Source organism: Trachymyrmex septentrionalis, unplaced genomic scaffold (assembly GCF_001594115.1).
Source record: "Trachymyrmex septentrionalis isolate Tsep2-gDNA-1 unplaced genomic scaffold, Tsep1.0 scaffold21, whole genome shotgun sequence".
Taxonomy (NCBI): domain Eukaryota; kingdom Metazoa; phylum Arthropoda; class Insecta; order Hymenoptera; family Formicidae; genus Trachymyrmex; species Trachymyrmex septentrionalis.
Genome location: NW_017305288.1, coordinates 2,090,125 through 2,103,616, shown reverse-complemented (window position 1 = coordinate 2,103,616; position 13,492 = coordinate 2,090,125). Strand labels below are relative to the sequence as shown.

Genomic DNA, 13,492 nt, shown 5'->3' with positions numbered 1-13,492 from the left:
TTAAAAGTATTATTATTTAAAAAATTATGAATACTAAATAACTTTTACTTTAGAGAATCATTCTGCTATTCACGTCTTATTCTAGTTTTTACTTGTCTTATATTTACTAGTAATTATGTTTGATAAAACGGACTAAAAATTTTTATAAAAAGACATTGTAATTTTATAAGATGTTACAAGATAAAATTCACTAAATTAATTTGTTTGAATTTTCAATATTATTTATTAAAATTCAGCTTTTATTTATATATGTAGGAGTAGATGCAAAATTAAAATTTTTTCGTTTGAAGACCCATTAAACTATCCCTCTTATGGTCGGCACTCTTCTGTCTTAAGGATTTATTATAGAGACAAATCACATTTACTTTAGACGATACAATTTTATCAATAGTGTCGGAAAGTACATATAGTCATGTAGTTCTCAAATTGAAAAGATGTACTGACAGTAGTGTACGGAATAAAGACATAATAAACGGATACCATATCTTTATATTCCAATATTGTTTTGAATTTTGAGCCACTTATTTTTGTTTATTGTTACTTATCACACAATTATTTATTAATGACTTTTTTTTTATACATATAGAATTTTAATTTCGATAATCTTGTATTTAACGTATATGTATTGTACATACAGATCAACAGTAATGTATCTCAATAATTTTGATTGGTTGATTCCTACTTTATTACTTTTTCGACATTCCGTTTTCCGGAAACCCGACTATCATGGGACAGCACCCTAATACCTGTGTCACACTACGCATTGGAGACTGAGGTGCCATTACGTGAAGTGCCGAAATGCGGAAACGCGGAAGACAAAATTAATTAAACTTTACTATATTTCCGCGTTTCCGCGAGTGCTGTTCCTTCTGTTTTGATTTCCTAATATTACATGCAATAGAGTTTGAGCGGAAAAGCAGAATGGGGAATTAGAAAATATTAATTTTTTAACGGTATTTATTGATTAAAATACTTGTATTTAATACATAAGCTGAAAAGATAAGCATATTGATAAAAATTGCAATGAATTAAATAAATAGAATTTTTTTTAATAAATACAAAAATGTATTTGTCACTCGTTTCTCTTTTCTGTGGAAACTGTACTCTATGTAATATTAGGAGATCAAAACAGACGGAATAGAATGCGCGAAAACGTGGAAATCTAGTAAAGCTTAATTAATTTTGTCTTCCGTTTTTCCGCATTTCCATGCTTGTAATGGCACTCTGAGGATGCCTAGCTATGCAATGGAATAGCGTAAAGGTAAATTTTCACGAGCTGCTCTAATCGGCTGTTTCAGCGACAAAAAGAATCACGTGATCAAAATGAACCTTGATATTCGTCAATTTTGACCATGTAACCCTTTTTATCGCTGAAACAACCGATTTGAGTAACTCGTAAAAATTTACCTTAACGCGGAACGACAGTGGAACCAATCATAAGCGTTCCGCACCAATTGCAATTAATGTGGGATGTTTGTGATTGGTTCTGCTCTTGTATTTCGCATGGGTAGGCACCCTGAAAATTGCGAGTTGAGGATTAGAATTCAATTAATTTGAGAGAAATAAATTAAAATTAAAACTGCCTGATTGGTCGAATTCTAATTCTTAATTCGCAATTTTCAATCTCCAATACGTAATGTGACACGAGCATAAGGGTGATATTTCATTTGTGCGTTTCTATTGTACGACCAATTTTTCAAGCCTATTTGATTGACTGTGGGATAGAGAGATCCGAGGATCTCTCTGTTCTGTATTTACGTACATATTTGTCGTACGACAAAAATGCACAAATGAAATATTACCCTAAGGCCTATATTAAGTCAATATTACATGCGTCCGATTTTATCATACAACAAATTTTTCAAGTTTATTGGGATGATATTTCATGTATATATGTATGTACAGGACAGAAAAGTTCTCGGATCTTTTTACTTGTAGCCAATCAATAGGCTTGAAAAATTTGTCGTAAGATGCACACGTACAAATGAAATAACGGCCTTGATTGGCTATAGGTCAGAGCATCAATCATGAAACTTTATCCCTAGGATGGTAAGTGAAAAGTGAAAAATTTCTCCATTAATTTCAATGGTAAAAATTTTTACTGTTCACTTTTCATCCTAGGGATAAAGTTTCATGATTGATACCTTGTTCTTTTTAGCTGAACTTTTGCAGCAGGTCATCTTTCTTCCTCTTTTTTCCTCTTGGAGAGAAACAAAAGAAAGATAAACTTATAGGCCTAAGACAAAAAGAACCTCTCAGACCTTTTTGCAAAAGTGGAACAGTAAACAACATACACTGACGAGATACTATTAAAGACCGACATCTTACGGGAGTTGGCGTCCATGTGAATATTGAAGTAATTAAGAGTTAAAAACTGAAAATATTGTACTAATTTTATGATTTATTAATTTAGTGGATGTATTTATGCATTTAAAACTCAATAATATTCGATTTTTCTTTAAATTGTAATTTCAGTGTTATCATCAAAGTTTGATTATCAACAGAGATAATAACTGCAAAGAAAAAAATTGCAATTTTTCTGCAATATATAGAATATTATATTAGGTTGTTCGGAAAGTAATTTCGTTTGTTCCCAACAGAAGACTTATTGTATTTTTTCACAGCCAACTTCACACTTGAGCCGCATAATCATTATATATTTTGATAGCTGATATAGCAAGGCTTGCTTGTGAAAAAAGTTCGATTGATTCTACGCAGTAGTTTTTGGTTGGTGCCCTATCAAATATGAAAAGCAGCATTTTCGACATATTTTACTTTTTTACTATCGAAAAGGTAAAAATGCTGTTCAAGCAAGAAAAAAATTATCCGATGTGTATGGAGAAGACGTATTGACAGAACGCCAGTGCCAAAACTGGTTTGCAAAATTTCGATCCGGCAATTTTGATGTTGAAGATGCACCACGTTCTGGAAGGCCAGTTGAAGCTGATGAAGACACAATAAAGGCATTAAATGATGCAAACCGGCGAATAACAACTCGTGAGATCGCTGAGAGATTAAATTTATCGAATTCGACCGTTCATGATCATTTGAAACGCGTCTGATTGAAAATCGTCTTTCATTTTCATAAGAAAAAACGAAATTACTTTCCGAACAACCTAATAGCTTTACAAGTATACATATTTATTTATGGAACATTTATGTAATAAAAAATCATGAATTTAAATAATGTATGAACCAAATACTTATATTAATAATAGCAAATTTATATCAATTGTCGATAATGTCGTTAGCGTTCTTTAATTATTTCCGGGCCCTTGGGGCCCTTTTTATACCGTCGAAATTTTGACAGTCTTTAATAGTATCTCGTCAGTGCAACACAATATTCATTTTTTTTTTGCTCCTGATGGAAATAAATTGATTGAAATCACTAAAATAACTTTAATCTATCAAATAAATAGAGATTTAAATAATTTCAGCGATTTATCTCTAGCAGGAGCACCGCAAAAAATGGATATTGTTGTAATTTACATCCACTTTTAAGGTAAATTTTCAGGAGCTGCTCTAACCGGCTGTTTCAATAACAAAAAGGATCACGTGATCAAAATGAATGTTGATATTCATCAATTTTGACCACGTGATCCTTTTTGTCACTTAGGGTACGATCAACGCGATGCTATAAACGTAAATATAACTTAAAGTGTTTTTTAATTGGTTTGTAAAATTCTTTCTTCTAATTGGTTCATCAAATGCTTCAAAACATTTGTAGTGAGTTTTTGACTACAGCCTGAAACAGTCAGTTTGAGCAGCTCATGAAAATTTACCTTTATAGAGGGCAGTAGTGCGTGGATCATTTGCAGTTATAGAAAAAAGGCTCTCGTGTCCTCTCTTAGGTTTCTCTCTACTATAAAGTATATGATTGAAATGTATATACGGACCGAACGCGCAACGCTGACGGCAATGTTGACGTTTAATTTGTCACGGCGATTCGTACGGATTTATATTTTGTGTAGGTTCGACGAATAATGTCAGTGACCTTCTCGTGAATGGTGTGACGCCGCGTGACTACGTCCTCATCGACGAGATCCGCGAGCATCCCACCAAGTTGTGAATATGCAATCTTTTTGTGCACTAGGGCTTTGGCTCGATGCATAACGCGCCATATTGGTTTGAGAAAATATCGTCCAAGTCAGTAGAACCATAGTTGCGTATCATTTTTACATCGCGAATAAATTTTGTTTATCAAGCTTATTCCGACGATGGAAGAGACAAAGATTATTTATCACATGGACGACGAGGAGACGCCGTATCTGGTGAAGCTCAACATATCACCGGAAAGAGTTACCCTTGCCGATTTTAAGAACGTTTTAAATCGACCGAATTATAAATATTTCTTCAAGTCAATGGACGATGACTTCGGGTAAATGTCAACAAGATGCATTGATGTTAAGTTATCGAATCTTCTCTTTCGTTTTTACTTCCTTATTATTTATTATATACTATATTGTTATACGTAACATTAGATTATACTTTATTATATATTATTTATTAATATTACTCCAATAATTCACTTGTTCTTTTCTAACTTGTGCTTTTACATGAGCGCACTCGCGAGTGGTATATGTGGATACGCGCGCACGCTCTAGATGTGTGCGTGCGTGCGTGCGTGTGTGTGTGTGTGTGTGTGTGTGTGCGCGCGCGCGCGCGCGTGTGTGTGTGTGTGTGTAATTATTCCTTTTATTCATCAATTTGGCAATACTGTAAACAAAATTTTTATTTAACTGTAAGCAAACTTTACAATTTTTCTTTTTTTGAAAGTGTGTTATGGTTTTTATTGTTTTATGTAATTCTCATTTGTGTGATAGTTTTCAAATTGGTTTGAAATTTAACAAACAAACTTTGTCTCATAGTAAAGATACATGTAACAGATTTTTCCAATGTTAATGAATATCAAAACTATGATATATATTTGTAGCTAATACAGAAGATATGTAAATTGAAATACATAAAAATGAAAATTATTAAAAACTGTTATATGTAATACATTTGTTAAGTCTGTAATTGTGTTGAGTTGAAGTACTATTGTTAGTTTTAACATTTAACTTATCCTAAGTATATTTTCTTTTTTACTAGGGTGGTAAAAGAAGAAATAGTAGATGACGATGCTCATCTACCTTGTTTCAATGGTCGAGTTGTTTCATGGGTAAGATTAAAAATATTTTTCTTAATATATATTATTTTAATTGTTATTGTTAATTACGGCTAAAAATAAAAAGTGTCATGTTATATCAGTGTTTCCTTTTTACAAGTCAAAAGTAGTTGCATAATATAATATTTTTTTAGTATATATATGAACTTGATAATTTTTATTTCTTTCCGAAAAAAAATTTCACATATTTAATGAAACGATACTTTGTGACAGTTGGTCTCCGCCGAAGGTAGCAACGTTTCGGATGGCGCGTCTCAATGTACAGACTCTATGGCACATAGCGAAGCAAAACATGACCGTATTGATCATGCAATACCTGGACATGGTAATAGAGGAAACGCTCCACTTTCACACGATGACACATTGACGGAAACAGAAAGCATTATAAGTAGTCGACAAGGACATCACTTACATAAAAGTTCGAGACATCATTCAGAAAAGTATGAAAAATACAATAAATATAATGGTAAGCAGTGTTATTTATTAATTGCATGTTAATGAATGTTTATTGAATACAGGATTGGAATGTTACTTTATAAAAAAAACTCGTTACTGTTACTTTTCGTAAAAGATAATGCATTGTCATTACTGTTACTTACAAAACGATGATTTGTTACTTTTTTGTAATGTAATTAAAATAAGAGATATTCAAGATTTAAAAAAATTACTTATTGTTAGTTAATAATCAATATTAATTGTGAGAAATCAATATTAAAACTTAAAATTCTAAGCTAGTCTCTATACAAGCTTTTCTTTATATTAAACTTATAATCCGTATTAACTTAACCTGGACTTCCCTTTTCCCTCCACCAGTGCAAATAAAATTCAGACCTAGTCAAAAATTTAGTACTATTTTGTTGTTAATTTGTTGCCGTAGGCCGAATTTTATTGCTCAAACCATTTAATAAGAAAGAAATAAAATGGATGAGTTTATGTTAATGGCAAGCTGAATCGTTCTAATAATCTGATAGAAAAAATGTATAAAGGTGCGATAATAAAAAAAAATGAAATACCAGATTTTGTTGGTTTTTCATTGCTCCAACATAGTGCGAAAACATATTGAAAATATGATATTGCTAAACAAATGCCAATACATACTTGTCAGCACTGCGCTTTCGCGCGTAGACGCGCCGTTACTGAAAGTCACATCTACAGAATTATTTGCTTGCATATATTTGATATAAAAATGTTCTTCGTAACATATACTATCGAAATATATCAATATCCAGAATATAGAATATACTTCGATCGTATATGTTATGAGGAACATTTTGGTATCAAATTCATGCAAGCAACAAATTCTGTATGTATAATTTATAGTCATGACACTGCAACGCGGTGCAGTTCTGATTATTTATACGAGGCATATTCGGAAAGTAAGATTACAACATTTTACAAAAATCGAAAAATGAATATTTATTAATAAAACTTATGATGACATATTATACAAGTAAAGCACTATTTTTCCACGTAACCGCCATTCAGTTCCAAGCATTTGGTGAGTCGTGGTCAACTTTTGTATTCCTGTGTCACACGTTTCTGCCGCCACCTTCCTTGACCATTTACACACGGCATTCTTCATCTCTCTGTCAGAGGGAAAACGTTTCCCGCCTATGTGTATCCTTTCAACATGGTGAAAAGAAAAAAAGTTACTTGGTGTTAGATTGGAACTATGGGCAGAATGGTTCAGAATATCTCAATCAAAACTGTTGAGAAGATCAATCGTTTTGCCTCCAATTTTTTGACTCCAAGTGAATTCATTAATGTCGACTGCGAGACCCTCAAAAAGTTTCGACGGGCCATCCAAAACAAGAGGAGAGGGCGGCTGACAAAAGGCAGGTGTCTGTTGCATAACAATGTTCGGCCCCATACTGCGTGTAAAACGATTGATTTTAACAGTTTTAGCCAAGTGATTTTTTTCTTTTTATCCTGTTGAAAGAACACATGGGAGGGAAATATTTTCTACTGTTGAAGAAGTAAAGGATATGCGTGGTCAAGGGAGTTGGCGGCAGAAACGTGTGATACAGAAATACAAAAGTTGATATTCCGACTCATCAAATGCGTGGAACTAAATTACGTGGAAAAATAGTGCTTATGTAACGTGTCATATAAGTTTTATTAATAAATATTTATTTTTAGATTTTTGTAAAATGTTGTAACCTTACTTTCCGAATATACCTCGTAGATATTTATTTAACAATAATTTTTTTTAATATATATATATCTTACATTATCTTGGAACAACAAAAAAACAAGAAGACTGGTTTTTTGATATCGCATCTATATATGTATATATATTTTTTTATTGTGGGGGTCTAGCTTGCCATTAGCCTGTATGCGCGCGCGCGCGCGCGCGCGCGTGTGTGTGGGGGGGTGGACTCCCCCTTTTTTTTTCTTGCTACGGTTGGAGCAACAAAATAGCACTAAATTTTTTATCGTGTCTCAACTCGATTTACGATGAGAGGTAGAGGGAGTAGTCCAAATTAATAGAGGTGAATTTATACTTATATTTAATAAATCTTCAATAATTCTTTATATTAATTTTTTTTAAATATATGTCGTTAGGAAATTAGAACTATTTTTCCACATAATCGCTAGTAATTTAAACAAACGCAAATTTTATTAAAAATTTTTATTAAACTTTTGTTTTTAAATATTAATATGTCAGCAATAAATAGTCGTAAGACTACATTCCAATATTCACTGCCAATACTGAAAATTTATATTTCACGTTACGTACATATAAAACATATATGTCACAAGAGATATACAGGGTGCCCCGTCACTGATGATAAATATTTTAAAGTACGACATATATTTTAGTATGAAAAATCTAATACGAAAATGTCGATGTTTGATAGTTTTCAAATGGGAAGTGTTTAAAAATTACGAATGACCGAGCCAGAATTTCGTGCGCTCAGGGATATCAGTGTGAAGATGTTGAATTTTGTTATTGTAAAAAACATGAAATTCAAGGAAGCACCTCCATCTTGTCATACTCGAGCGAGCGAAATTTAGCCCCGTTATTCATAATTTTTAAACTCTTCCCATTTGAAAACTATCGTAGCCTCGACATTTTGATATTAACTTTTTCGTCTTAAAATATCACAAAGGATCTGTCTTTGATATTTATCATCAACGATGGGACACTCTGTATAGTAATTCTTTTAATTCTTACAATGCATTATGTAGGACTCCGGATAAATGGTCATTCGAAACATCGCTCTGGTCATGGATATGAAACTGCTTCCATCTTAAGTTCAGATTTAGAAACGACAACGTTTTTAGAATCCGACGATGATGCTAGTAGTCGTATCACGTCAACAACAGGTCGACATACCAATATGAGTAGTACGGTCGACAGGGGTACACTTGGTAAGAGAAATGTTATTCGAGAGGATATTTTTTCCAAAGGAAAAAAAATGAAATTTTATGGTAGAATGATATCACAGACGAATCTCTTATAAATTTTTCTGTAATAGATCGACGTCGACCGCAAAGAAAACGGCGACACAGATTACCACCTATGTCTCGAACGTCGTCATTTAGTAGTATTACTGACAGTACAATGTCTTTAAATATTATAACTGTTTCACTAAATATGGATACTGTTAATTTTCTTGGTATTAGTATTGTCGGTCAAAGCAACAAAGGTGGAGACGGTGGAATATATGTCGGTTCAATAATGAAAGGGTTAGTATATCATATACATATATATGTGTATGCGCGTGTATGTTTATATTTTCCTTCAGTTACATTAGCAAGTATACGTATCTTTACCAGTTTTTGCACTAAGATTTTTGTTCTTTCGTCCCATTAACAATTTCAGTAGAATGTAAACTTTCTTAAACTATTGCATAAATTTGAATGCGAAACGTAATCGAGTGTTCTTAATAGTAATTGGAGATTGCAATCTCTATATTAAATTACATGGGAACAGCAGATTCTCTAGATTTTTATTTATGTTACTTTTGTATGGATATTTAAAGGTTTTTTTGCATATCAAAAACATTTAAATTATACACTATATACAATGTGTTGTAATAATGTTGTACCGTTTATTATACTATGAATGCTTGCCCGAAATAGGGGAGCGGTTGCTTTAGATGGTCGAATAGAACCTGGTGACATGATTCTTCAAGTCAATGATATTAATTTTGAAAATATGTCCAACGACGAAGCAGTAAGAGTATTGCGTGAGGTAGTGCAAAAACCAGGGTAAGATATCTCTTTATAAAATATAATAACGTTGTTCATTGGCAAAATTGGCACACTCAGTGCTTTTTAAAGCCGTTGTACACAAATCGACGTAAATGTATGTATGTTTAATTAAAAATACGAAAGTGAGTTAAACATCGAAATTCTCAATATATTTCATTGTCCTATTTGATAAAATATACATTGGGTATTTTATCAATTGAGATTGAGAGTCTTATTGTTACATTCAGATTAGATTAGTTACAGAACGGCTTTAATGTGCTCTGAGGACGCACTAGTTCTACCAATGAAAAACGCTATAAGATTTATTATATAATAAAGTAAAATTATATTGCTATATCTTATTTTCTTTTTTAGACCAATAAAACTCGTCGTTGCAAAATGTTGGGATCCAAATCCAAAAGGTTATTTTACGATACCACGTACAGAGCCGGTACGTCCCATAGATCCTGGTGCGTGGGTGGCGCACACGGCCGCTATAAGAGGCGAAGGTTTTCCGCCTCGTCCACCAAGTGCCACAACATTAACTTCAACTTCGAGCAGTCTTGCGAGTACATTGCCAGACACTGAACGTAAGTTACAATGCAATGTCAGAAATTCAATAGATATATCGAATTAATTAATAGTAAATTTTTGTCGAGAGAGAAAGGGGGGCGGAGGTGGCAGGGGGAGAGGAGATGTCTTTACAACAAATCCTCGAATCAAAAGATTTAACGAATCTCTCTCAGAGTAAAATTCAATTTCAAATTAAATGAGAAAAGTCTTCTTTGTTATTTATGTACTGTGATTGTAAGAATGTGATTTCTGTATTTTATCTTTGATGACTTCCAACTCTGAAAATATGAAATCAAATCGCTCAAGAAGTCGAATAACAATTATATTGGCTGACTATGTCAGTTAGATCTTATCTTGCATTCTTTTCAGGACCCTTGGAAGAGCTTCACTTGACTATTCATACCGATATGCCAACAATTGTACGAGCGATGGCTCGATCTGACTCTGGCTTAGAGATACGCGATCGAATGTGGCTAAAAATTACTATTCCAAATGCATTTATTGGCGCGGATGTCGTGGACTGGCTGAACACGCACGTGGAAGGATTTCTTGATCGACGTGATGCCAGGAAATATGCGTCGCTCATGTTAAAAGCTGGTTACATTCGACATACAGTGAACAAAATTACATTTTCCGAACAATGTTATTATATATTTGGTGATCTGTGTTCAGCCATGAGTAATATGAAACTAGATAATGATACAGTTAGTCCATTGCCACCACCAAGCGCTTGGGATATGCCTTATTCGGGAACATACGCACCACATTCGGCAACAGGTTACAGTCCCATGCCATTTAATTTTACAAATGAGCCTACCGTGTACGGTTATCATCGAGAAGAAAGCGTGCACAGTGGTTCGGGTAAAGTTGATTATTCTTTATAAATAAAACGATTTTTCCCGCGCGCGTGTACATTACTGCTTATTAATTTTAATACAGCACGCAGAGCATCAATTTTTCGAAAAATAATGAACAAAAGACTCAAGTTTGTGATGCATATAGGTTTATTTAGACAAATAAACATGTTTTACTCATACATATTATTTGAACACAAATCTTGGAGTCTTGATTTTCTTAAATTTTTCTCGTCAAAATATCATCCACCCTTAGCAGCAATTTTGCAGCAGCAAACGCAGAGCATTCTATCAGTCAAATTTGTCTAAAGTTTCAACTTTGATTATAGCTCAGTTCTCTTGTAGCAACTCTCAAAGTAATTTTGGCTCATTATTTGCATATCTTGAATACACTGTCCAGATGATCCTAAAGGAGTTCAATTAGATTGCAATCAGAATTCTGTTTGGCCAAATCGTTTACTGTAGCACCTATTGTCGTTGTTTTGACTAAACATAAGTCTTTTTACAAAGACTGGAAGCATATTTCGGATCATTATCCTGCTGTAGTATGAAATCACGATGGGTGATAGTCAATGAATTGGATGAATGTCAGAAGAATTGATATGATGCATCAGAATGTTGTGGTAGATCTTGCAGTCTCTGATTTGATTTTTACTAAATCACCAACTACATCATCCTCGGACCATAATGGATCTACCTCTTTTATGTTTAACTGTAGGCTATCCCTAGTGGAAAAATTTCGCTCTAATTATTCCACATTTTGGAACACTTTTTTTTCGAAAATTTTTAGTTTAATTTCGACAATTTTTAGCTGAAAAATTCATTTTCAAAATTTCAGAGAAATTTTAGTTCAATTTCAGCAAAATTTTTCGGTATGTTGCCTGTAAAATTCACTTTCAGTGAAATTTTAGCAAATTTTCGGCAATTGAAATTCACTGAAATGTTCTAAAACGTGGAATAATTTCAGTGAAATTTTTTCATCAAGATAAAACGAACGAACTTGCACCTTTTGGATCCAAACATTTCAAACTGTGATTCGTGTGAAAAAAATCTTCTACTGACTAATTATTCAACTTTTGTGCTTTTTAGCTCACAATAGCCTCTTCTTTTTATTAATGGGTCTAAGTAACAGTTTTCAGGCTGTAACATATCCCTTCAAGCTGCGAGGCGGCATTTGATAGTCACAAATATAATACGCTTTTTTTCCTCGGTTCCATCAGAGCAGCACGGATATAATGAGTTGTTTGGAATCTGACTCGTTTGAAATATGTTCTGATAAACTTCTATCCTCCTGTTTTTTGTTTGGTCACTCGAGGTTATCTATAGACAACGTGATCGATCACGTACATGTTCATAAAATGTTCTTGTTTTCATAAAATCTTTTAAAGGTAAACTGGAAACCACCTTGCAAGAGAAACCTTCTCCAGGCGAGATTTTCACGCGAACTATGTCGCTGCATTTCTTAATCTTATCTATGACAGATAGCCGCTTTTCGAATAATAATTTCTTCCTGGAAGCCACTTATGATTGATTGAGACTAATTTTCAACAAGTTTTTACACAATACAAGGCGAACATCACTAACATTTTTCATTGTATATGTGTTGACAGATTCGATTTCAGAATAACATTTGGGCACATGTAATATCACTATGAGCATCTCGTAACTTTGCACGCGTATTTGTTTTATTTCTAGGAATCGATTATTAAACTCCGGCTGTTAGTCCCGCTTCTTTCGAACACTACAATTTTCAACTATTTTTTATATAAATAATTATATATAAATAACATATACAGAGTGTTTGTTAAGTAAGGTCGGAGCCACATTGGAAGTGTAAAATGGGCCAAGGGGAACAAAAAAGTCTTACACCATTTTGTAATTTTCGCAATAGTTAACAAGATATTAATTACTAAAAATAACCGAATATTGATCTTTTATAATTTTTTTCTCAAATACTATCAATTTTACAAAAAAAAACTATAAGAGACAAAAATTGTTTATTTTCTTTTTATAGAACTCTAAGAATTTTTTCAGAATATTTTATCAACTTTTTAGTACTGCATTTTCTTATTTTTATTATCATGAGAAAGTACGGTATTAAAAAATTCTGAAAAAATTCTCAGAACTGTATGGGAAAAAAATAAACAATTTTTGTCTCTTACAATTTTTCTGTAAAGTTGATAGTATTTAAGAAAAAAATTATTAAAGACCAATATTCGACCATTTTTAGTAATTAATATCTTGTTAACTGTTGCGAAAATTGCAAAATGGTATAAAATTTTTTTGTTCTTGATTCATTCTACGCCCTCAGTGCGGCTTCGATTTTAATTAAGATATATCCTCTGTGTGCGTGCGTGCGTGCGTGCGTGCGTGCGTGCGTGTACACACACACACACACACACACACGCGCACACACACACACACACACACACACACACACATTGAGAAAGGAATAGCCTAAATTTAAATAAATATTTATTTGAGTACTGCCAACTAAACACTTAGTTACAATAAATATTTACTTAATAAAAAGAAGTGATTGTTGAATCAAATTAATGTTTTTTGTACCAAATAAATATATTTTTATGTTTAACAAACATATAGTTGATACTATTCAAATGAATATTTATTGAAAGGTAGGATATATAATTTTTTTTTTTTCAATATGTATGTGTACATATATATATATATATATATA

The 13,492-nt window shown here is 32.8% G+C and overlaps 1 protein-coding gene across 4 annotated transcripts in view; it reads left to right on the top strand.

Annotated features, from left to right (window-relative positions):
- Positions 1-3,903: 3,903 nt before the first annotated feature.
- LOC108748046 (segment polarity protein dishevelled homolog DVL-3) overlaps positions 3,904-13,492 on the top strand; it is a 15,666-nt gene continuing 6,077 nt past the window's right edge. For all 4 annotated transcript variants that reach the window (XM_018486015.1, XM_018486014.1, XM_018486012.1 and 1 more), the window contains exons 1-8: positions 3,904-4,378; positions 5,092-5,161; positions 5,381-5,633; positions 8,360-8,542; positions 8,650-8,860; positions 9,257-9,385; positions 9,743-9,957; positions 10,310-10,801. In XM_018486015.1, coding sequence (XP_018341517.1) covers positions 4,218-4,378; positions 5,092-5,161; positions 5,381-5,633; positions 8,360-8,542; positions 8,650-8,860; positions 9,257-9,385; positions 9,743-9,957; positions 10,310-10,801 — 1,714 coding nt within the window. In that variant the 5' untranslated portion in view covers positions 3,904-4,217. The remainder of the gene's footprint in view (positions 4,379-5,091; positions 5,162-5,380; positions 5,634-8,359; positions 8,543-8,649; positions 8,861-9,256; positions 9,386-9,742; positions 9,958-10,309; positions 10,802-13,492) is intronic.